Source organism: Chinchilla lanigera, unplaced genomic scaffold, assembly GCF_000276665.1.
Source record: "Chinchilla lanigera isolate Chin_1 unplaced genomic scaffold, ChiLan1.0 scaffold00111, whole genome shotgun sequence".
NCBI lineage: Eukaryota > Metazoa > Chordata > Mammalia > Rodentia > Chinchillidae > Chinchilla > Chinchilla lanigera.
In genome coordinates, this window is record NW_004955512.1 from 2666486 (window position 1) to 2691998 (window position 25513).

Below are 25513 nucleotides of genomic sequence, written 5' to 3' on the forward strand. Positions count from 1 at the left end.
TTAATGATGCTATGATCCGTGAAAAAGCCAGGAAATTGTGCAGTGATTTACTACAAGAAGACTCCTCTACATGTGCAGTAAGTGATGAATGTAAAGCCAGTAGAGGTGGTTTGATAAATACTGCAAGAGAAGTGACATCCACAGTGTGGTAAGACCTGGTGAGGCTTTCAGTTCTGACAAGGGTGCTGTGGAAGCCTATGAGAAAGAATTTGCAAGGAATTCATGAAGGTGGAAGGATACATTACTCACTTCAGGAGGAAGAAGATGAACAGAGCCTATATCAAATAGGAGAAAAAGGTACCAGTGGGGCATAAGCCAATGAAGGACAGACTGACCCTTTTGCTACGTGCAAACACAAGTGCCAATCTTAAGATTAAACCATTGGTGGACCATTCCCAGACCTCTGGTGCATTCAAGGAGCAGAATGTGAACAAGGCCAGATACCTGTCATATGGGGGCCATTGTGAAAGCTTGGCTTACAAGGCAGTTGTTCATGGAATGGCTGCATGAGGTGTCCACACCCACTGTTAGTAAATATCTTTCTCACAACCAACTGCCTGAAAGGTGCCTCCTTCCGACGGACAGTGCCCCCGCATACCCTTCAGCCTTGGTGAACAATATGGATGCAGAGTGTGACTTCATGAAGGTCAAGTTCCTCCCCACTAACAGGATACCTCTTCTGCAGCCCATGGACCAGCAAGTGATCGGCAGCTTCAGCAAGCTGTACACAAAGGTGCTCTTCACCAGGTTTTTTAATGTCACTGAGGAGACATCCTTGACTCTGATAGACTTTAAACTCAGCCTGGAGGAAACTATGGCCGGAATGTATCACTGAACATGACTTTGAAGGGTCTGATGCACAGGTAGTGGAAGAGATTGTGTCCACGGGCAGGAGTATGGGTCTGATGTTGATGGTGCGACATAGGGGAGCTTAGTGAGGACCGTACAGAAGCTAACGTAGGTCTGTGAGACCCCTACAACTTGGGGAGGTGAAGGAAATGAGAATGAATGAGAAGCAGAGGCAGGAAAGGATGTTAGGGATTCTAGAGTTGCCCTGGAGTTGAAATACTGTCAGCGCCTCCTCCCTTTCCTTTCTCTCTTTTACCTGCCTCTGAGCAAAGCATTCAGGGAGGCAAGCTACCAAGGCAGACAAACTCAAGTAGATTTTACAAAAAGTGACCTCAGACTCATAGAAGTGAACAGAATGGTGGTTACCAGAAGCTGGTCAAAGCTGGGATGGCAGGGGAAAAGAGACTGGAGAGCTGTTGGTCAAAAGACACAAAATTTTGATTAATAGAGCATTAGTGCTCTACTGCACAGAATGGTGACTATAATCAATAATAATTCATTGTCTATTTCAAATTATAAGGGTAGATTTTAAATGTTTTCACTCCCAAAATATATTTGTTGAGGTAATGGATTTATCAGTTAGGCTTGGATTAATCATTCTGCAACATAAGTATATATGAAAATACTCAATTGTACCTTATAATCATATAATATATCCAGTAATAAGTTGTCAGTTAAAATAGGTATGTAGTGTTATCAGGTTCCAGGGCATGTTCCTTTTCCTACATATTCTTTCATTTGCATTTAGGATAGAGGAGTGATGGGAACAATACATTAATCCAACAAATATATGAGAGTCAGCTAATTTCAAGGATCACTCCCCTGGTATTACATATGGGAGTGTGCCCTGTATTTATAAGGAAAAACATTCCACATGTAAGCTCTCTGGGAGGAAGGGCTTTGTCCAATCACCTTTATATTCACAGAACCCTTATGTGGCTCCCAGCCCATGGTAACTACCAATAAATATTTGTTGAATGAATAAAAAGAAAGAAAAAAGATATCCCTATTTTCCCAGTCTGTTTTGTCTATCAGACCATTTTGAGTGGCTGATGACAGCAACCCAACTTCCCCGTGTTTTGCGCGCGACATTCCAGGATGATTTACTTACACAAGCTGACGTGATGTGCCGCTTGGTGGGAACACTTGAGAGCATCCGAGTGATGAGTCAGGTGCCTAACTGAAGAAGGACAGAAACATCAGCTGTCGAGGAATAAGATTCCAGCCCAGGTAGGGAAGGCCAGGATAGAGAGCGTTTTTAGATCCCAGAGCCACAGTCCCCTTGTCAGGCTACGGTTACCAATTCCAAATCTGAATGTGTTTTATGACTTTAGAAAAACCTGTCTTACACTCACGTGTGGGGCATCTGTTTTGCTTTTCTTTCTTAAATTCTGGTCAGAAAGGCAGAATATAAAAGATAGCATTTTAGCTGTTGTGAAGCGTGCAGCTCAGTAATGTTCAATGTATTCACAGTGCTGTGCCACAGATCTCCAGAAGTTTCCATCTTGCAAAAGTAAAATTCTATCCTAAGGCAACTCTTCATTCTCTCTTTTTTCAGACCCTGGCACCCACTGTTCTGCTTTCTGTTTTTGTGAGTTTGGTTGCTGTCGATAGTTCAGATAGGTGGAATCATGCACAATTGTCTTTCTGCAGTTGGCTTATTTCATTTACCATCATGTCCTCAAGATTCATCCACACTGTGATCTGTAAAAGGATTTTCTCACTTTTGAAGGCTAAATAATACTCCAATGTGCGTCTGTAGTACATTTTCTTTATCCATTCATCCAGCCACAGGCGCTTGCATTGTTCCTACCAATTAGCTACTGTGACTGAATCTGTATGGTTGTGGGTATGCAAATATCTCTTCAAGGCCCTACTATGAAATCTTTTGAATATATAGCCAGAAGTAGAATTTCTAGCTCATATGGTAACTCTGTTTTACTTTTTGAGGGACCATCAGACTGGTTTTCATAGTAGCTGTACAACTTTGTTTTCCCACAAACAATGTGCAAGTTTCTCCATACCCTAACGGACACTTGGTACTTTCTCCTCCTCTCCTCCTCTGCTCCTCTCCTCACCTGTTTGTCTTCCTTTTAGCACTGGAGACTGAACCTAGATCTGTTGTCTGAGCTATGTCTATAGCTTTTTTATTTTGAGACAGCCTCTTGTTAAGTCACTAAGTTGTCCAGGATGGGCTGGAATGTGTGATCCTTCTGCCTCAGCCTCCCAGAGTGCTGGGGTTACAGGTGTGTGCTTCCACATCTGGTTTATTTTCTGGTGTTTTGATTGTAGCCATCCTCCTGGTGGTATCTCATTGTAGTTTTGATTTGCATTTCTGATGATTACTGATGTGGGGCATCTTTTTATTTGTATATCATCTTTGGCAAAATATCTATTCAAGGCCTTTGTCCATTTTTAAACTGTTGAAACTGTTGATTTTATTGTTATGTTTTAGGAGTTCTTTATATATTCTGTATGTTAGCGTCCTACTAGATACTCAGTGTGCAAATATTTTCTCCTACTTGATGGGTTACCTTTCACTCTTGATTATATCCTTTGCTCCCCCTAAATTTTTAAGTTCAATGTAGTAGTACCATTTATCTATTTTTACTTTTGTTCCATGCTGTTAGTATCATTATTATTAAACCCAATGTCAAAAAACATTCCTTCTATATATTCTTCTAGCAGGTTTATAGTTTCTGACTTTTCATTTTGGTCTTTAATCTGTGTGGAGTTAAGTTTTGTTTATTGTGAAGGTGAGGCCCAACTTGATTCCTTTGCATGTGGCTATCCAGTTTTTCCACTGATGTTGAACAGAGTAACATTTCCCCACTGATATCAGCACCTTGGTCAAAGATCATTTGTTCATGTACTCATGGCTTATTTCTGGACTACTTTTTTCCATTGGCCCATGTGTCTGTCTCTATGCCTGTGCCATACTGTAGCTTTGTAGTCAGTTTTGAAATGATGAAGTATGACAATTACAACTTTGTTCTTTTTGTTTTGTTCTTTTTTTGTTTTTCTGAGACAGGGTCTTGCTATGTAGTTCAGGCTGGCCTTGAACTCACCACATGACCCAGACTGGCCTTGACTTTACGGCAATCCTCCTGCCTCAGCCTTTTGAGTGCTGGGATTATAGGTGTGCACCACCACACCTGACCATCTTTGTACTTTTTCAGGATTGTTTGGGCTGTTTGTGGTTCTTCATGATTCCATATGAATTTCAGAATGAATTTTTCTGTTTTTTTTTTTTTTTTAAAATGCCATTGGGGCCCAGGACATCTGCTTTTGAAAACCAGTTGTTTTAATTCTAAGTTTTACAATTTTTACAAAAGTTTTACAGTACATTTATAATTACTGTAGTGATAGCAGCAAGTTTTAATCCTGATGTAGCAACAGTTGTGATGTGCATTGCAGAGTACAACTCAATTAACTCACAAATCACTTAGCTAAATCAACTCATTACATCCTTTCAACTACACCCTAAGAAGGTAGTGTTACTTTGCACACTTTAAGGATGAGGAAACTGAGGCACATAGAAATTCTGTAACTTGCCTGAGTTCACACATCTAAAAAGGTTAGAGCCAAGGTTCAAGAGCAGGGAGTCTGACCCCAGAGTCTGAGGCCTCAGCTGCTGTCCTGAAGGCTTTTGTGGTCATTCAGGCAGCATTTGCTAGGTACTTGTTAGATGCAGTCCCACGTCCAGCGAGGCCCACATGTCTGCACTGGTTTATGTCTGAGGAACTGTGCTTCTGAAAGTCCATTTCATATGCCTAGCCTCCTGAACGCCATTGATCAGTGACACAGCGCCTTGGTGCTTTCTCCTCGTAGTGGCATAGCTGACTGGGAGCTGCCTCTTGCTGCTGCTGCCCAGGATCAGTGGAGCATATCATACCTTGTGTTGTCAACCCAGCAAGAGATCAAAATTCAGAATTTGAGGTATGATTTCTAGTGAATGTGTATCACTTTTGCACCATTCTAAAGTAAAAAAAAAATCATTAAATCTAACAATCATTAGTTGGAGACGTCAATATTTGGAGATAGGATCTTTAAAGTGGGAATTATGTGAAAATAAGGTAATCATGTGTACCCTAATCCAGTATGATTGGTGTCTTTATAAGAAGAGATGAGCACACACACGGGATGACTATGTGAAAGTAGAATAAGACAGCTATCTATGAGCCAAAGAGAGAGGCCCCAGAGGAAGCCAGTCATACTCACACCTTGATTTTAAACTTCTAGCTTCCAGAATTATGAGGAGAAAAATTCCTGTTGGTTAAACTGCTTGGTGTGTAGCATCGTGATGACAGCCGGGGGAGCTGACATGCCACAGCCTGCAAAGGCCCCCCGGAGCTGTGCCCAGAAGTGAGAATGTGGGGGAGAGGCAGAGTCATGGCAGGTTTCCTGTATCGGAGAGTTGGGCAGTGGAAAGCCTGTGGGCACCCGAAGGACTTGTTCAAGTCTAGTACAGGGCAGCGGGGACAAGGGGTAGGCTGGGAAGAGGAGTGAAGGGGCCGCCCTCATCCCATTCGCCCAGCCCATTTGCCCAGCTCCTTCTCTGGGATATAAGATGCTGAGTAAGAGGAGGGATGGAAGAGCCCTTCCTGCTCCAATTCCATGAAGCACAGCTAGGAGAAGGAGATACAGTTTTAGGAAATTACGTTTTGAATTGGAACAAGTGGTTCTGTTGTTGTTGTTTTGCTGTACTGGCAAACGAGCCAGAGTCTTTTTACTGATTTGTGTTAACAGCCCTTTTATATTTTTTATTTTGACACAAGATCTTGCTAAGTTGCTGAATTGCCCAGGCTGAGCTCAAGCTTACAGTGCCCCTGCCTCAGCCTCCCAGAGTGCTAAGATTATAGATGTGAGCCACTATGCCAGCTAGTACTGGATTTTAATAACTGAAAGTTGCAAGAAAACATGTGGCAGAGAAGGGAGATTGAACATAGCACAGTTGAGAACAGCAGTGATTAGAAAAAATTTCTAACTATTTCCTGTTTGAATCACCATCAAATTCAGAATGCCCCCCCAAAAACCTACTGTGATTTTTTTTTTAAACAGTAAACATCTTTTCTACATATACGTTGGTATAGATCTGTGAATATTCTGCATGATCTGTTTTAAGAAAAGCTAATCAGAAGCTGTAACATTTAAAATATTGATAAATCCAGACAAAACTGTACTTCAGTTTACAATCACACAAGCACATTTAGAGAGGGGGTGTGACATGTACCAATATTAAAGCTTCACAATTTAAAGTACTAAACTCAGCTTTAAGAAAATGAAATGTTTTTCATGTTGTTTTACTCTAGAGCAAGAGTTTGCGAACTATGGCTACTCCCAGGTTAAATTCAATAGGCTGCCCATTCTGGTACATGAACATATTGGGGGTGGTGGCCTGGGGTTTAACCCAGGGCCTCCTGCATGCTAAGCATACAGTCTACCACTGAGCTACACCCCTACACCTAAAATTTTATCAGGACACAGTCATATTCATTTCAGATTATGTATGGCTGTTTTTGTACTATAAAGGCAAAGCCAAAAAGCAACAGAGACAGACTGTGTGGTGTGCAAAGCCTAACATATTTAGTATCTGGGTCTTTGCAGAAAAACTCTGCTCACCCTAGTTTCAGAGCTGCCAAAGATTTAAGTCTTGTACCCTGCCTATGGGTCAGCACATTTAACTGCTTGAGCAGCAACTGAGAAGAGTATGTTTGCTCCTGTTGTTAATGTTTCTGGTGCCCAATCATCCAGGGTATTTTGGTGACTCCACATTCTTGAACTTCTTGGGAAGGAAGTAAAACTAAGGCAGTGCAGCTATTGCTTTGTGCTATGGGGAAGGGGAACCCTTGCGGGCTTACGGTCTTGGGCAGGAGGGTAGGGCTGGGAGGCAGCTGTAGACCAGTTTTCAAAAAGAATCAGTGCCAGGTAATGCTCAGCTGGTAGAGTGAGCGGCAGGCAGGGTGCCAGGAGCCTGTACTGAGACCTCAGTCAGTTCTGTGATGCCAGAAATTGAACTCAGGACCTTGTGCTTGCCAGGCAGGTGCTGCGCCGCTGAGGCATATCCCCAACCCCCAGTCAGTTCTGTGGCTTGCTTTGGCATCTTGTGGAAGTTACTGCTCTTGGGACTGAAGGCTGTCTTCAATTCTGAAGGAAAACTAATGTCTACTTCTCTTCTCCTGCCCTTCATAAGAATCTCATCCTTTTCACTCTGTTGGTGATTTGTTTTGTTGTGCAAAGCTTTTTAATAAGATGAGATCCCAGTTGCTGATACTTTGAAGTATTTCCCGTATGGTCTGGGATTTGTTCATGAAATCTCTGCCTACCCTATGTCTTCAAGATTTCTACCTATTTTCTCTTCCAGTAGATTTAGTGTTTCTGTTTTAATATTTAGATCTCTGATCCATTTTGATTTGAATGCATGGTGATAGACATGGGTCTAGTTTTCCTCATGTAGACAGCCAGTTTTTCCAGCACTATTTATTAAAGAGGCTTTCTTTCATTGAATATGTTTGGCTCCTTTGTCAAAGATAAGGTGGCTCAGTGTGTTTGTAGTTGTGTCTGCATCTTCTGTTCTGTTCCACTGATTGTCAGGTCTGTTTTTTGCCAATACCCTGCTGATTTTATCACAGTATCTTTGTAGTATAATTTCAGGTCAGGGATTGTGATGCCCCTGCCTTGCCTTTGTTCCCTAGAATTGCTTTTGCAATGTACCCGATTTGTGTAGATGATGTTGGGTTCCGTTTTGTGCTTTTGCAATTCTAGGTCTCTTTAGGCTCCAAATGAATTTTAGGAATGTTAAGTATACTAATGGTATTTTGAATGGGATTGCATTAAATCTGTGTAACAGTTTCGGGAGTATAGCCATTTCATTATGTTGCTTCTTCCTGTTCATGAGCAGGGGATAGCTTTCCATTTTCGGATATCCTCTTTGATCTCCTTTTTCAGAGTACTGTAATTTTTACTGTGTAGATCTTTTACTTCCTTTTTTAAATTCATCCCTAAATATTTCATTTTTTAAGATGCTATTGGTAAGGGGCGTGGTTTCCCTAATTTTTTTCTGTGTGAGTTTGTTGCTTGTATATAGGAATGCTATTGATTTTTGAGTGTTGACTTTGTATACAGCTATACTACTGAATTTGGTTATTAAATATTCAAATCTTTTGGCAGAGTTTTGGAGTCTTCTATGTAGAGTATCATGTCATCTGCAAATAATGATAATTTATCTTTCTTTCCTATCCTTATTCCTTTTATTTCTTGCTCCTGTCTAATTACTCTGGCTAATGTTTCCAGAACTATATTAAATAGGAGTGGTGATAGTGAACATCCTAATAGCCAGTTATCCCTCAGACAAAGGACTTATATCTAAAACATACAAAGAATTTTTAAAAATTTGAGTTTTTAAATATCAATTTAAAGACAATCCAAAAATGCACAACTGAGATGAATACACACTTCTCAGATGATGAAGTGCAAATGGCAACTAAATATATAAAAAATGTTCAACATCATTTGAGAGATGCCAATTAAAGCAACACTTAGATTCCATCTCACTCCAGAAAGAATGGCTACTATCAAGAAATTAACCCATAACAAATGCTGGAGAGGCTGTGAGGAAAAAGGAACTCTTCCCCACAGTTCGTAGGAGTGTAGACTGGTACAACCACTGTGGAAATCAGTGTGGAAATTCCTCCAAAAACTAAGATTAAAGGTCCTGTTCAACCCAGCTATTATTCTTCTTCTGGATATCTTCCCAGAAGAATTAAAAACTTCATACCACAGTGATATATGTACCCATGTTTATAGCAGCAATTTGTAATAGCTAGATCTTGGAAACAACCCAAATGCCCATCAACCAAGGAATGGATAAAAAGACGTATTTTTTATATAGTGGAGTACTACTTGGCCATAAAGAATGATAAACTTGAGGCATAGGTAAAAGGATGGAACTGGAATCCATAATAAATGAAATAAATCAGACTCATATGTGTAAACATCATATTGTCTCTAGTGTGAGAAGCTGAATGAGTAAATAAGATCCAAAATGTATGATAGATATTATGAACTGGGAAGAAACTGTTTAAAAGAAATGAGAAACTCATGGGGGAAAAGGGAAAGGAAGGAAGAAAAAAGTAAAAAATACATATATACACCCACAAGATAGCTAAATAGTTACTCAGCTAGTTTGTCTTAGTTAATTAAAAAGAAAGCTCTGTGCTAATATTGCTTGGACAATATTTCATGCCTATAACTTGTACTCTGAGTAGCTACTATGAAAGTAACAATACACAATGTATTAATTATTGTTACTCCCCTATTAGCCTGATTTTTGAAACTCTTTTCTATTTTTTTTCTTTAAAATAATAAAAAAAAAAATCTCACCGATAGCCAGCCACACTCCCAATTGCTCCTAGTATCAAAGAGGAGCTTTTATTGCTGGGAGAGGGCACAGTAAATGCCTGGCTGGGTGGAATTTGCCTGATTATGTGCAGAGTTATTACTTCTTTGTAAAACACTTCTATAAGACTCCAAAACTTTCGTTTTGTGCTGGGAATTGAACCCAGGGCTTTGTGCACTCCAAGCACATGCTTTACTGCTGAGCCACACCCTCAGCGTCTTGGAAGAGAAGTTTTATTTTGTTTGGTTTTGGTGCTAGGAATTGAAGCCAGGGCTCATGCAGGCTAAGCACATGCTTCACCAATGAGCAACATCCTCAGTCACAACTTTCAGTTGGGGCTGAGGTGGAGATGGCGAATCATGTTCGGTAAGTGATCTGGAGGAGGACAGGAGTAAGAAGAGAAAGAAGAGAAAAAGGTCCAGAGGTTTCCACAAAGATAGACTTTAAGGCATGAACAGTAAGAACGGAGAGGAGAGGATGAGGCAGATCTACAGAGTACATGGCTAAATAGATTGGAAAGAAAAAGAAGGCAGAGCAAGGGCCTGTTTGTGGCTTGGGAGCCCAGATGATTTGTAGCTAGCTAGTGCAGTGTAATAAAATTACTCAGAGCTTAGCTTTAAACAACAGACATGTAGTATCTCCCAGTTTTTGTGTGTCGAGGGTGCAAGAGTAGAGAAGCTAGGTAGATCCATCTAAGGGTCTTTTATTAAGACCTCAGCCAGGGCCAGTCATCTGAGTGCATGACTTAGGCTGGAACATATACTTCCAGGATAGTGGTTGGCAAAAGTTGCTCTGTCCCATGTTTGTATGTATGTATGTATGTATATGTATTTATTTAGGTGCAGGGATGGAACTCAGGGCCTCAAACATGGTAAGCACATGCTGTATCCCTGAGCTATATTCCCAGCCCCATTCCTAGATTTTTAAGGGACGCTTCAGCTCCTTGACACATAGACCTCTCTACTTGGTTAGCTGAGTGTCCTTAAAGCATGGCAGCTGGCTCATCCCAGACCGGCTGATCCACAGGAAAGCCAACAGGAAACCACAGGCCTTAAAGACCTTGTCTCAGAAGTCAAGTACCATCATTTCTGTCTTATTCTGTTCTTCAGAAGCATGTCACCAAGTTTAGTACACAGTTTAAGGAAGAGGAATTGGACTCCAACTTTTGAAGACGGTGTCAAAGATTTTTTTTTGATCATTTTTAAAACCATCATGGAAAATGTAGCATGTACCCGATTTGTGTAGATGATGTTGGGTTCCGTTTTGTGCATATTCAGGTGGAAATGCTTATGAGTAATCCTACTTTCAGGCCGAAATTCTCTTCATACACAAGTACATGCCCCTCTCAAATATGATTATGCCATCTAATTTAATCTTGCTAATAAAAACAAGCAAATCTGTTATCTTTGGAGGATATAGAAAAAATTACAGTATTACAAGTGAATAACACATAGCCTAAAGGAAAGAGGTAGAATTCTTCATACATCTCCCACTCCCAACCAAGAATTTATTATCAAAAAAGCAAAATGATATTCATTTGGGTTTTCCTTCTATTCTTTCTCAGTTTTCCTCAAATTGTAGTGTTTACAAGATTCACTGTGGGGCTGGGCGTGGTGGTACACACCTATAATCCCAGCCCTCAGGTGACTGATGCAGGAGGATCAGTGTGCATTCAAGGCCAGCCTGGGCTACATAGTGAGTTCAAGCCCAGCATGAAGTACATAGAGAGAGGTTGTCTCAAAAACAAAAAAGAAAAGAAAAAGATTTGTTGTAAGAAATTTTGTACAAAAAATACTTATGCTGGCATGATGGCACACATATAATCTTAGCTACTCAAGAGGCTGAGGTAGGAAGATCACAAGTTCAAGGCTACTTTTAGGCAACTTAATGAGACCCTGTCTCAAAATAAGAAATGAAAAGGGCTGAGAATATAGCTCAGTGGTATAGCATTTGCCTAGCATACATGGGGGCCTCAAGTTCAGTACCCAGTCCACACTACCTTAGTCTATTTCCTCACTGCCAAGACATACTATCTGACAGCTGCTCCTTAAAGGAGGAGCGGTTTATTTGGCCTCACAGTTTCAGAAGTTTCAGTCCATGGTTGGCAGACCCAGTTGCAGAAACAATGTGGTGAAAGGGTCTGCTGTGGAGGAAAGCTGCTGACTCCATGGTGGCCCAGAAGCAGAGAGAACAGGCAGGAGCCAGGAAAGAGACGCCCTTCCAGGTCACACCCTCAGTGACCTGCCTGCCAGCAGATGCCACCTCCCAAGAGCACATCCAGGTACTGAACCAATTAGTGAATGGGTCCACTGATGAATCTAGCACTGCATTATCCAGTTGCCTTCCAAAAGCCCTACCTTTGAACACATGAGTCTTTGGGGGACATTACATCGGTAAACTGTAACACACACACACGCACACACACACCCCAAAACCCGGACTGCAGCCACAACCAAGTAAATACAAAAACAAAAAAATTACTTGTGGTGTGTTTTAAGAACAATTCAAGAATTTTTTGAAGGTCATTTGGGGTACAAATGATTTTTTCCTCCCTGCGGAGTTTTGGACTCTGACCCTAGGAAAGGAGACTGTTTCGTCCCACTCCTCTGAGAACCCACAGCTTTGGTGTGTAAAGTTCTAGAGAACGCAGTATTTAAATGAATGTTTATGATTTTCTCCCTCTAGTTTGCTGTTGTCTCTCCCTGTTTTCACCTCCTTTTCTCATACACCTTTGCCAGCTAGCTTTTAGGACTCCTCTTTCTCCTTGGCTATAGTGTTTATCTGTTTTAGGGGAAGTGAAGCCCATAGCCAGGCAGCCAATTGCTGTCCAGAGCTGGATATCCTTGGCTCAACCCCAGCTTTCTCTTGTGGGACCTCTGATCCTATATCAGTTGTTTAAGCAGAATGTGAAACCCAGAGCAGGTCAGCCTTGCCTGCTACTTTGAGCAATTTGATAAGTATTCAGGGGTCACAGAGTGGCATGTACTCTACTTAGTTAGTTTAAATCTTGTAGCTGCTTAATCAGACAAGAATCCTGAGATGGCAGTCCCCCAAGCACTGGGATAATTCATGTACCTAACAAGGGAAGGAAAGCATCAAATACATGAAAGCTTTTGGTTTTTTTTTTCTCTTTTTATCTCCATTTCTAAAGAAAGCAGCTTTATCAGACCCACATATGTTATTTGACTAGGAAGAAACCGGAAGAATTTGTGTAACTCTGGAATAAAGGCACTTTCTGTTTACGTATCTACTTTCCCTAAGTACATCAGCATAACCATCATTGTTTTTCTGAAGAACAATTAACCTCATATCTTGGTCTGCTGCCTGCTTTTTATGGTGCTGTACATTGGCTGTGTGTACGTGCCTGCCAGGAAACATTATCATATGCTGCTGCTGCTGCTGCTGTGTGTGTGTGTGTGTGTGTGTGTGTGTGCGCGAGCGCACGCATGCGCGTGCATGTGTGTGTTCATCTCTGTGTATGCCAAGTCTTGCTTCACTGCCCATTTCTTTTTTTTTTTTTTTTTGGTTTTTCTCCGGTACCGGGAACCGAACTCACGACCTTGCGCTTGCCAGGCAGGCGCTTTGCCGCTGAGCTAAATCCCCAGCCCCTTCACTGCCCATTTCCTATCAGAAAGAAGAACCTGATCTTGGACAAGGTTAATCCTGCAACAGTCAAAGCCCTCCAGGTTTATATTGGTTAAAAAAAAGTAAAATGTAGAAAGGGCTTAATTTTATACCTATCTAAGGACAAGAGAATGCCTTTAACTGTGTCCAAACTTTTGCATTTCTTGTCTTTCACTCTTGTGGTAGCAGGATTGCCAAGCAAACACAAGTAACCACCTTTGTTAAGGAGCGTAAATATCAGAAAACACAGAACCTGCTGATCTATGTGGGATCCAGTCTCAAACTGGAGAATTCCGTTTACATCACTGTTCTCCACTTGATGGCATTCATGATCATTAGACAGGCACACAGATTTAGCAAGAGGAGCATTGGATCACGTTAGAGTATGGTTTCTTTTTAAACTTAGGGTGTTGAGTTGCACCCTTGGCTAATTCAGTTTATCTTATTTTCTAACACCTGCTTTTGTGGTTGTTTATTTCCTAGGCACTTCTTTAGTTGCCTTCAAATGTTTTGAAAGGTGAAGGTTTTGATTTCCGTATTTCAAGCTCAGAAGGCAGAGAATATAGCGCATGTGGCATTGACTTTTGGTATTTTATAGGACATCCTATATGGTCATTTTGAAAAAAATGTATATTTTTATTGACTACAGCTCTGTCCATTAGATCAAAATGTGTTATGGCATTGTCCAGACCTCCCATATTCTTTTATTTATTCGTTGTGGGACCAGAAATCAAACTCAGTGCCTCCTGCATGTTATAAACCTTCCACAGCCGACTACCATCCCTGGCCCATGATCCTCTATATTTTCAGGTATTTCTTATCAAATTCATCACTAAATTCTTGAAAGGTATATTCAAGTCTCTCTCCCTCCATAAAATTCATTGTTCCTTATAATTTATATTCAATTTTTGCTTTGTATATTTTGAGGCTATCTTGTTAAAAGTATATCGGCTATGGATTATCAAATTTTCTGAAGAATTATTCTTTTTTTTAAAATTTTATTAGCACATGTTTGCAGTACATAATGATTGCATTTATCATGGAGAGTTGGTACATGTGCATGGCACACTGAATTATGTTTGCTTCCCTTTTCCCTCCCCTCTTGTAGCCCTCCCTCCATCTCCTGGTCTCCTCTCCATTTGTAAAGCATCTACCTCCCTGCTTCCTATTATCTGTCTTTTATTTTGCTGTTTATATTATTTATACTTTGGGTTTCTCATATAAGAGAAACCATGCGATATTTAAGCTTCTGTGTCTGATTTATTTCACTTAACATTATAGTCACAAAGTGCATCATCCATTTGCCTACAAGTGACTCAAATTTTTTTTTCTTTTCTTTTATTTTTCTTTGTATGTTTTTGAGACAGGGTCTCACTAGCTCAGCCTTGCCTCAAATGTACTATGTAACACAGGGTGGACTTAAACTGGAGACAATCCTCCTGCATCACCATACCAGGCAAATTTATCCTTCTGGATGGCAGAGAAGTACTCCATTGTGTATATAAATTTTTTAATCCATTCATGTGTTGATGGACAGATAGGCTGCTTCAAGATTCAACTATGATGAATTATGCTGGTACGAACATGGGTTTGCAGATTGTCCAAATCTCCCATATTCTTTTATTTATTCATGTGAGACCAGAAATCAAACTCAGTGCCAATCAAACCCAGTACAGCTGTGTATAGATGTAATATGAGGTCTTTATCTCTTTTGGGAAGATAACTAGATGTGAACAAGCTGAGTCGAATAGAATTTCTAGTTTTAGTTTTTTGAGGCATCTCCATACTGATTTCCATAGTGGTTATGCTAGTTTACATTCTCATCAACAATGCAGAAGTGTTCCTTTTTCCTCACAGCCTGTTACGGTTATATCTAGATGCCCCCTCTCCCTACCCCCAGAGTCTCATGCAGTCATAAGTAGGATTTCTCAGAGATGGCTGGATCTAGGGTATGTGAACATAGATTGTACGTGTGTGATACTGGGTTAGTCCACTGATTGGTTTAGCATAGTTTTGGGGGTGGCTGAATGGATTTACTGAAGACAGAAGCCCTACCCTGGGTGTGGGTAGCACTACCCAATAGGCTTGGCATTTAAAAGGAAAGGGAGACTCTGCTGTTCTCCCCCGTACTTGCCCTGCCATGGACTGTTTCTCATCTGCCATGCCCTTCTGCCATGACTCCCTGCCTTGGAACCAACTGATGATGGGTCAAAACTTCTACAAACTGTGAGCTAAAATACAGAATACTCCTCATTTAATAGCCTACCTGTTTAACCATTGTTTGGACTTATGACCGAGGTGCACTGTTCGGACTTACAACCCGCTGCTCACACTTATGACCCACCTTTTCTTTTACAGTTCTGTATGTACTGTTTCTACAGCCTCAGTGTCTTTTTGTACAATATACCCTGTTTATGTAACACTGTAATTTTTGCTGATTGTGCTGTACAGTACTGTAGTTTAATATTCTGTTACCCAGTATAGTACTGCATGTTAAGAGTTATACAAATAAAAGCAAAGTCATCAGGTTAGGGTTACTTTTGACCATTGTCTTGTTCTGAATATTCTAATGTACATACTATAATACCAATTCCTCATTTAGTGGCCAATTCATTTAATAACCTAATCTCAGGAACAGAACTCAGTTGTTAAATGAGGAATGTCTGTAAACCTTTCCTACTTTAATGTGTCCATGTTGGATATTTTGTCCCAGCAGTGAAAAAGTAAAATACAGCCTCATTGGTGTTTGTTATTTGATTTCTTGTTGATAGCCATTTCTGGAGTAAGACAGAATCACAGTGTTGTTTTAAATTGCATTTCTCTATTGACCAGTGATGTTAAACGTTTTTCCTTGTATTTTTTAGCCGTTTGTACTTTTGAGATGAGGAATTATTCCTTTAAACACTATATAGTAACTTTTTAGCCTCGATAACATCTTTTCTTCTCAAAGTCTGTTTTGTTTGATATGAATATTCTGATGCTTTGTTGTGTTTAATCTTTTTCTCATATATCTTTTTATTTCACTGTACTATCAATACTGTTGCATCATTATGTTTTGTATTTTTTTCAAGCAACCCAGCTAATCAAGGTTTAATTGACATTATCCATTATGACAACCATCTCAAACCTCATTGCTTTAATATAAGTTGTTTAACAATGGTTTTAAAATATTTTGAATCCTTATAATCTCTTTCGTATTGTTCTCTTTTTAAATTGCTTTTATTGCTCTGTGTAATTACCTTTATTTTTCCATTAATATCATCTCCTAACAATCCCTCATTGCAATTTTTTTCTCCTTAGCAATGTTTTTTTTTGTTGTTATAATTTTACCTTTTGGTATGAACTCACCTTTTTAAAGGTGTTTTTCTTGCTGCCAAGAAGATTTCCAGGGAATCATAGGTTGTAAATTAGTAAGCTCTACCGGGTGACTACAGTTAATTCTTCTGAAATGCTAGTATATTAGTCAGATTTCCACAATTTAAAGGAGGAGCAGTTTATTGGGCTTATAGTTTCAGTGGGATCAGTCCAGGGTTGGTTGGCTCCAGGACAGACATGGCATGGTATATGTCTTAGTTACTTTACTTGTTGCTGAGACAAAATACTCAACACCCAAAGTTTAAGGAAGAAAGGTTTATTTAACAGCATGCTTGAGGAAAGTGTGGGAGCCAGAAAGCAGAGAAAAGGGAGGAGCAGGAACAAGAATATATCCTTTCAACTCATCCCTCCACTGATCTTACTCTTCAGACCAGGCCCCATCTCTCAGTGTGCAACTTTTGGGGGGTGTTTTAGATCTGAAGCATAACATAGGGCTGTAGGTCTTCAATGATTATAGACAAATGTAATTTTAATCTCTTGATTTGAGCTTCCTGCATTCTTTAGGTAATATGAATTGAAGCATGCTTGACAATGACTAGTGTCTTCAATTCTTACAGATCACTTTTGGTTTTCTACCTAGGTTCCCAGGCAGACTGCTTTCCAAGATCAGAGGATAGAGTTTTTCCTCATCGTTTCTCATGCAAAGTTCAGTTCTTTAAGCTTCACAACCTTATTTAGAAATTCAGGTCTTTGTGTTCCTTCTAGCACTCAGAAGTCACTTGTGCTGTGATTCCTAAAGCCTGTGTCTGGTTAAAAATCTTATGGGCTATTTTTTTACATTTTTATGATAACTCTACATTTCTGGCACCTGTGGATTTTTCTTGGTTTCTTTTAAGCTTGGAAATCTATTAATTACCTTTTGGATGTTATATTTCATTTGTCATTTCTTGTGTTTATAATGATGTAGTAGTCCCACTTTATCTGCATTCCAAGACATCTTGTAGGTGCCTGAAACCAGATAGTACTAAACCCTATATATGTATACTATGTTTTTTCTTATACATATGTACCTATGATAAAATTTAATTTATAAATTAGGCATAGTGAGAGATTAACAACAATATCTAATTGTTGGGTACCACAGACTCACAATGGCTAGTTTTATATACTTCCCTAAGGGATGAATGGAGCCTTGGGATTTTTGGTATCACCCTTTTAATATTTCTCATTATCCCATTAGGGGTGGGCCATGCTCTCCCACCTACTAAGAGAAAGACTACTAAGACTAAGACTACTAAAACTAAAGATGCTGCAGGGCAAGATCCTCATTAGTTTACGATCACCATCCCCGTCTGAGTTGTCTGATAAACCTTCCTCAACAGTAAATGCCAAGGTTCTGGCTTCCTCAAGGCCTTTTATTCCCCATGAACAACTGGTTATCCTGGATCCCTGCTGTACCATCATTTTATCTCTTGCTCCTTCTTTCTGACACGTACCGTAACACCTGACAAGAGGTTGGAGCTCACTGCAGGGGTCTACAATACCTACTAATAAATATGACAGTATACTGTAATAATTATTTAAAGAGTATCAGTTGTTTATTTCTGCAGTTTTCTATTTTTCTAATTGTTGGGTACCACAAACTCACAATGGCTTTCAATTTGCTTTTGGCTATGGTGAACTAAAGCCACACAAAGTGAAACAGTGGATTTGGCAGGACAGCTGCACAAAGCATGACATCCTGCCAGGTAGCACGCACTCCCTAATATCTCCTCCTTCCCTTCTTCCCTCCCTCCCTCCATCTCTGTCTCTGTCTCTCTCTGTCTCTGTCTGCCTGTCTGTCTGTCTGTCTCTCTCTCTCTCTCTCTCTCTCTCTCTCTCTCTCTCTCTCAGAAAGACACAGAAAAATGTGGGGTTTCTAACTTGAAGTTAATAGCCTTATTTCATTTTTATCATATTTATGTGACCACTGATGTAATTTAATTATCTACATATAATGCTGATACAGACCTTCCTTTCAAAATAACATAAACAAAATGTCAATTTAAAGAAGAACATTACACAAATTGACAAGTGGCTATGACACTTGAGTATGATCTAAGTGACTATGAGTAAGTTGACTATAATGGCTACGGCAAAAATCCATAAATGAGATACATTAATACTAACATTTATAGAGCACTTGAAAGCATTTGATACCTTTCTGAGCTTACGTCGTGATTTATAAAATGTTCTTTCATGCTTTAGCCATCCAAACAAGATGTGTACTATCACCACGAGACTGGGTTGAGGATATGGGAAATATATTATCCAACTCAATGAAATATTGACGATAGTGTGAGTCAGATATTCCCTTTGAAACAAAAAATAAAATGGAGCTGTATAGTTAGAATGGGCAAGTTGATGCTATGCTGACAACTCCAATGTCTCACAGCAAAACTGGACAAAAATCCATTTCTTGTTCATATAGCCAGTGAGCTCTAGTTGAGGCTTTTGCTCATCACAGGCTCTTGGAACATGGCCAGGCAGAACTCTGCAGATCCGTGGAGGCAGGAAGCAGGTGGTACCTCACATGCCTGCCCTTAAGGTTTCTGCCCAGAAGGGACATATCCCTCTTCCAGTTTTCATTAGCCAAAGCAAGTTATGTAGCCGTGCTAATTTCAAGGGGGCAGGGAAATGCAGTATTACTGTACATTCAAAAAGCCAGAGCCAGAGATAATTAGTGAGGAACATTAATATCACAACACCACCGAGCAAAGCATCCATAAAACAGTTCTGACATGTCCTCTAGATGGAGACATGTAGCTAGCTCAGCCATAGTAGATAGAGTCAGACTTGGGCTTACAACTCTTTCAACCTCTAATTAGGTCCATTCTGTGTACAGAGAACACAAAAGGAGGTATTTGCTACAGGTGGGTAAGATAAAATTACCTGTCCTAAGAAGCTTGCATTATTGATCATAAAACTACTGTCTTCACTCAACACCTCTGTTTGGTTTGGGCCACTTCATTTCTACAAGTATGTATGATCCTGGTGTATGAATGTGGCTGAACTATTCATACAGGACACAACTTGGGTTTCAGCCAGATTGCTTCTGCTTATTCTGGCTCAGATTTTCTTTTGTCTCTGGGACTTCCTTTCCAGTCTCTGTAGCCCTCTGTAATATCCATGGGTTTATGAAAGTTCTTCCTCCTTCCAAGCACCTTCTGATCAGAGCTTTCAGCCTTCTCTTCCCCCAGTGCCTACACCCACTGGATTTCTCGCACCTTCTTCACAGGATTTCTGCCTAGTACTAAAAAGGAATTTTGAGAGGCAAAGGCTAACTGTGTTCAAAGTGAGCAGGTATACTTTTTAGGATAATTAATGGCTATCTGTCTTTTACCATAATAATAATTTATTTTAAGCATTCGCCATATATGTTGACAATCTATTAGGTGTCCCCTGAAATGCATTAGTTGTTCTCATTCCTATTTTTGAGTGTTTTTTTATTTGGCATGTATTTATTACATGGGCTGGTAGAAGTGATTGCTGCACACAAGTGAAATTGGTGTTCATGGTTTTACTCACAGTAACTGTAGAAAGTTTTCCAATTTGGGGCCACTTAGCAATGGATGCAGTACACATAGGTGATTTATTTCATGTGAGGTGAAAATTTAATCCTATAATCTCTGGATTTCTTTTTCAAAAAACAGAGCCGCACACAGCTTTTCACACTCTTTGCTTTGCTTTCTTTCAGACTCCAGTCCCAGGATATAGGAATGGACGTCCCCTTTGAGGAGGAAATGCTCAGTCCCAGCGCTGCAGACATGAGGCCTGGTGAGAGCGGTGTGTGCTTCTTTCCCACAAGGGCGTTCTCACCCAGACGTTTCCGTTATTCCCAAAGAGGACTGTCTCCTGTGCATTCAACCTGGGATTTCAGTGATAAAAATAAAGAGATAAAAAGTGTGAGAGAAAGGTGTTGAGCTCAATTTGGTTAATTTCCAAGCCCACTCAAATATTGATGCTCACTCACATGGACTTTTCAGTTCCTTTGATAATTAGTTACTGTGTATCACAATACCAAATTCTAATGGATACCTAATTTCTGCAAAATTTTAAGAATGTTTAAGATCAACAATGTGATATTAAGAATGCTTAGTATTCTAATTATGAAAACTACACCAGAGGTGAAAGTGTAGCTCAGTGGTAGAGCATTGCTTTGTATGTGTGAGACCCTGGGTTTGGTTCCTAGCACCATAAAAACAAAACAAGGGGCTGGGGATTTAGCTCAGCAGCAAAAGCGCTTGCCTGGCAAGCGCAAGGTCGTGAGTTCGGTTCCCGGTACCAGAAAAAAACCAAAAAATAAAAAAAATAAAAAAACAAAACAAAACAAAACATATAACTATGACAACAGCCTTTTAAGGACTTAAACCCACGGCATATACAGAAAGAAATTTTAAATTCTCAGTTGCAACCTGCATGGCTCATTCTGTGCTAGAATCACTCTCTTCAACCATACCCACTGTAAGATCACACCTAGATCCTGTACCATGGTATTTTTAGCCAAGCCTAGGATGGGGTAGCAAGAAAAGAGGTAAATGATTTTGTTTTCTGTTCTAGTATTTAAGGTACATTCTTAAAAGTCACAATATGTGACATAATTATTTTTAGGTTTTCTGTGCCCAATAATAACCATTGTATGTCTCTCTTCAATGTACACAACATACTCTGGAATAGTAAAGGTACTGAAGCTATGCTTACCCTATATGGATGCAGCTAAATGCACATAACTATTTAAATTGAGATTAACAATAAAAATTTAAAATTCCATTCTTCAATTACACTAACTTCATTTTAATTGCTCAATAGCCATATATAAAACAGTTATGTCATCACAAAAATTCTTATGGACATCATTGCCCTGAGAATTCCTATAATATAGCAACGCAGTGTTTTTCAAATGTCATTAGAACGTTCTTCTCAAGTAATACATAAAAATATTACATGGTACATAGTCTGGTGACAATGTATACAGAAAAGAAAGATCTTAATGATAAAGGAACAGTGCTGGTTTCCTTAGCACATGCCAGAGTTCAAATTCTGGGGTTGAGGGATATACCAGATGACCTTCAAATACCTTTGTGCGGGGGAAACTGGTCTCTTCAGTTTATAGATGAAAACAGGAGACTTTTCTTTTATGATACTCTCGCACAGACAGAACACTTCAATGGCCAGATATGTAGGAGTTTTTCCACATACAACAAGCAGTTCTCTAGAGAACACCAACCCGAGTGTCCTGTAGTTCAGTTCCGACACTAACTAAAGAGAGTGCCAGCTCCCAGAAGTGAACAGCACAGTCTCACAAGACGTCAGACACCATTTCAGGTCTCAGGCTGCACTGTGCTTCTGTCCAACTAGCTTTAGGGTTCCCACAGACTCCTTTCTCAGGCTTAGTACTTTGCTAGCACAGCTCACAGAACCCATGGGAATACTACTTCCATTTACTGGTTTACTATAGAAGATATAAAGGACACAGATGAATAGATGATGGGGTACATAGGCACATGGTGATTATTTCACACTTAGAAGTTATGAAGGCAAAGGACTTCGTTTGGGAGCCTTAGGAATTGTACTTCAGGGAAGCACAAATTCATTAGCTCTGAATGAATGCTCTAAAGAAGTTCAGGTTGTACAGGTTTTTCTAAAGGGAAGGAGAAAATGAGGAGAAAGGAAATCTCACTAGTTACATGTGAAGGAAAGGGGTGTGGAAAAGTTAGCCTAATACTGGGCTACTCATCATTAAGCTGTACATGATTAACTTATAGGACTGTCTCTAAATGAAAAATCATTTGTCATTTGTGACAGTTGCTATGGTAGCATTCATTAAAAGATAATAGTGCTGTTTGCAGAGTTGACCCAGTTTTAAAGTTCACATTCCCGTCCCGTACACAGTTCAAGAGTTCATTTTCTTCAGCAGCAGTCTGACATATGTGTAATTCCTGGGTACCTGATGACTTCCCAACTCCATTTTGAAATGCTCTTTAAATGTTGCTTGGTTTTCATGATTTTCTTCTGGATTTCATATTTCCTCCTGTTGACCATGATTAAGAAGTATCAATAATCAATCTTTGGATTGGGTCTTGATTTTGTAGAGACCTTATCCCACAGAGCTGGGAAGGCTCATTCCCAGTAAATCACGTACCCTTCAAGAGTGGAAGAAGTGACTGTGAATAGTTTAAGGCCACATTTGAGTGACAACAAGGAAGCAGTTGAGGAGCAGGGCTGAGACAATAATTTCATAATTTTCTTCGGAGGTTGCCTAATAAGATGATTGCATGCTTGCAGTCAGCGTGAGATAATTATTCTGGGAGTAGAAGTAGTTAAATAGTGAATTATACATTGTATTAAAACTCAGAAAAATTACAAGCAGCAGTAAGAATACAAGGAGATAATAATGACACCATCAGTAAGGATTTTAGCTCACTAAAATTTAACCCAAAGCAGCTTTTTAAATAATTTTCCTAGGCTAGGTATCAGATCATTTAAGAGAGCAATTTGGTTTTTTCATATGATTCATGAGATGAATGATATTTGATGATTTGTCAGGTATATAAACATAGCACTGTTTTAATAACAGCACAAGTGCCCCCTTGAGAAGTGGTGATGATATTAAGTGCCATCTATTTTTGTAAGCCTACTTTTCCCATTACGGACATTTTGGTGCTATATTTACCAAGTTTAGTACTTGTCAGCTATCATTTAGGGTTTGCTGAGTAAAATTATCTAGTGCTTATATGTGGGCAATCATATCTTATAGTTCAGTCATATATTATAGCCCTAAAGTTGGGAGAAACATAGAAAGTAAACAATTGCACCACTGAAATACTGATTGAATCCATCTGTCTTTTAGCAATAAAAGCCATTAGGGCCCATGTAAAAGGAAGATTGAATATATCTTTGCAATGAGGGAAATCCCAAAGTACAATGTCCAACTCGACTGAGGGGAAGCCAGGGCCAGAGATGGGTTCCACAGAGCCCTTGAATTCCATTAGGTGCTGCCAGTCAATACCAGGTTGTCATCAATCAGTCCTGAGTCAAGAGGCTCATAAGGTAGTTTGATTTATAGATCAGTAGTAACAAATGCCTTAGAACTGAAGGAGTCTGAGGAATTTAGTTTAAGAGAAAAATTGCATCATCAGGAGACTCATGAGATGAGCAACTTGGATTTGAGATCCATAATTTTAGTATCTTTTTCCTTTGACTTGTTTTAAGCAAGATTTTGGGAAAGTTGTTCAACTAAGACAACTAATGTATGGGACCTTTCTTTCAATCCAGGTCAGACAATGTTGTTTGACCAGAGTACTTGCGTCTTCCTGAAGATCAGCTAAGAAACTATAATTAAATAAGCTATTTGTTTTGTTTCCCAGGTATTTATAAGCAACAAGAAGAATAGCAAGAAATAGTGACACCATCAGTAAGGGATTTTAGCCAGCTGAAACTTAACCCAAACCATCTTTGGAATAATTTCCCCCTGCTAAGTATAGGCTAGCCAGAGACAGCTATGAATTTGTCTCCCTAAGAAAAGCATTATTCTATTTAATAACCTAAAAGTGCCAATAAAAGTATGTGTCACATTCGGGTTGTCTAGTTGTATAACATTTTTCTAATTGAGCACACCAGTGAACTAATTTTGAAATATCAGAAGACCCCAATAGGGCTACCATAATTCACACCATGTGAGCACTTTCAGTCCATCAAGGCAGGAAGGCCCATAGGTTTTAGCCATCAAAGAAGCCAGAGTTGTGGCTGGTCATTACCCACTAGCAGCATTCTTAAAGGAGGAATTTCCCAAAGTACTAACCCAAGGTGAAAGTTACCTGTCTTAGAAAATGAGTGACCAGCAGGATGTCTTTCCTAGACAACTAGATAAGAGACTTTCTTCCTAAGAAGCGGGCAACAAAGGACACCAAAAAGTTTTGGAACCTTGACCAAAGAGATGGAAAGTTTGGAGACTAAGAGAATTTACTTTCACAATCTGAAGTCACCGGGAGATCAAGGGGGAATACATGAGTCACATAAGCACCTGTGCTCGTGTCCTCAGAAGCATCAGAGGTAGAAACAAGCCACTTAGATCCCATTTCTGACACCATTTAATGTCAGTCAGTTCAAACCTAGGAGAAACAAGAGAACTTTATCTAGGGCTCAGGAATTGCAGTTTTTAAAAACACAAATTCAGACAGCTGTAAAAGTGCTCCAGAGAAGCTCAGATGATGCAGGTTTTTGTTTTTTTTTAAAAGAGGAGAAGTCAGGGAGAGAGGGAATCCCACAAGGTACATGTGAAAGAAAATGATTGGTGCAGTAAAGACGTTCTAACACAGGCTACACATCACTGGGCACACATGATTGACTTCTCGAACTGGCTCAAGGTGAGAAGTGCATTTGTCATTTGTGACAGACAGTTGCAGCTGCAACAGTCATTAAAGATATTAGTGGCTTTTGCAGACTTGGACCACTTCAAACACTCGCTCGCATTCCTGTGCCAAGTTCCAGATTTCCTTTTCCCTGCAGCATCTTGATAGCGTACAAGTCCCCTAATGATCTCTACCCCATTTTGAAGTGCTGTTAAAAGATTAGTTTTTATCATGTTTTTTTCAAGATTTTACAAAAGGTATAGAGGAAGTAGCATGGAGTTTCAGTGCCCTTTACAAGTGTGCCACCCTCCAAGAACTTTAATGCATTTAGCACTGCAGAAGGTCATCAAACTTGTTGTTCAAGTGTATTCATAAAGCCTCAGCTTCAACCTGTCACCTCCTTCCCAGAGGTCAGTGGGTGGGGATAAGTTCCAGTTTTCTAATCACTTGGTCTTTTCAGTGACCAGCCCCCTCCTAAGGCTAGGTAGGGACCCCGCTTCAAGTTACTTTTCTAGCATAAACTCAGTTATGGTCAAAAAGAGCTTTGTACAAAAGCAAAAGACACTCCTACCTCTCAGGTAATTCTGAGAATTTTAGGAGCTCAGCCTAGAACCAGAGATAAAGATCAAATACTTTTCTTATAATACCACATTAGGATATTTGTCTTTGTTTGGTTGGGATAAACTTGGTTTAACTTGGTTTAAAACTTGGTTTAAAATGACTTTTGAAGCACTGCCTCTATTAAATGAAAGGCACATGGCCAAAAATATGTTCTACAGTGAAAGTGGGGGAGCTACCTCTGTGAGCCTGAACATAAGATTGTCAGGTGTTATGGAAACCAGTATCAAGCAACACTCCTGTAATAGGTAGTGACTGCTTATGTAGGTTCAAAGAACATAACCAGAGAGGGTACTTCAGGTTTTACTTAAAAAACAAA

The 25513-nt window shown here is 39.7% G+C and overlaps 1 protein-coding gene across 1 annotated transcript in view; it reads left to right on the top strand.

Moving 5' to 3' along the window:
* The window catches only part of Prune2 (prune homolog 2 (Drosophila)), a 257295-nt gene that overhangs the window by 196713 nt on the left and 35069 nt on the right, over nt 1-25513 (top strand). The window contains exon 11 of the mRNA XM_013506527.1: nt 19923-20002. Coding sequence (XP_013361981.1) covers nt 19923-20002 — 80 coding nt within the window. The remainder of the gene's footprint in view (nt 1-19922; nt 20003-25513) is intronic.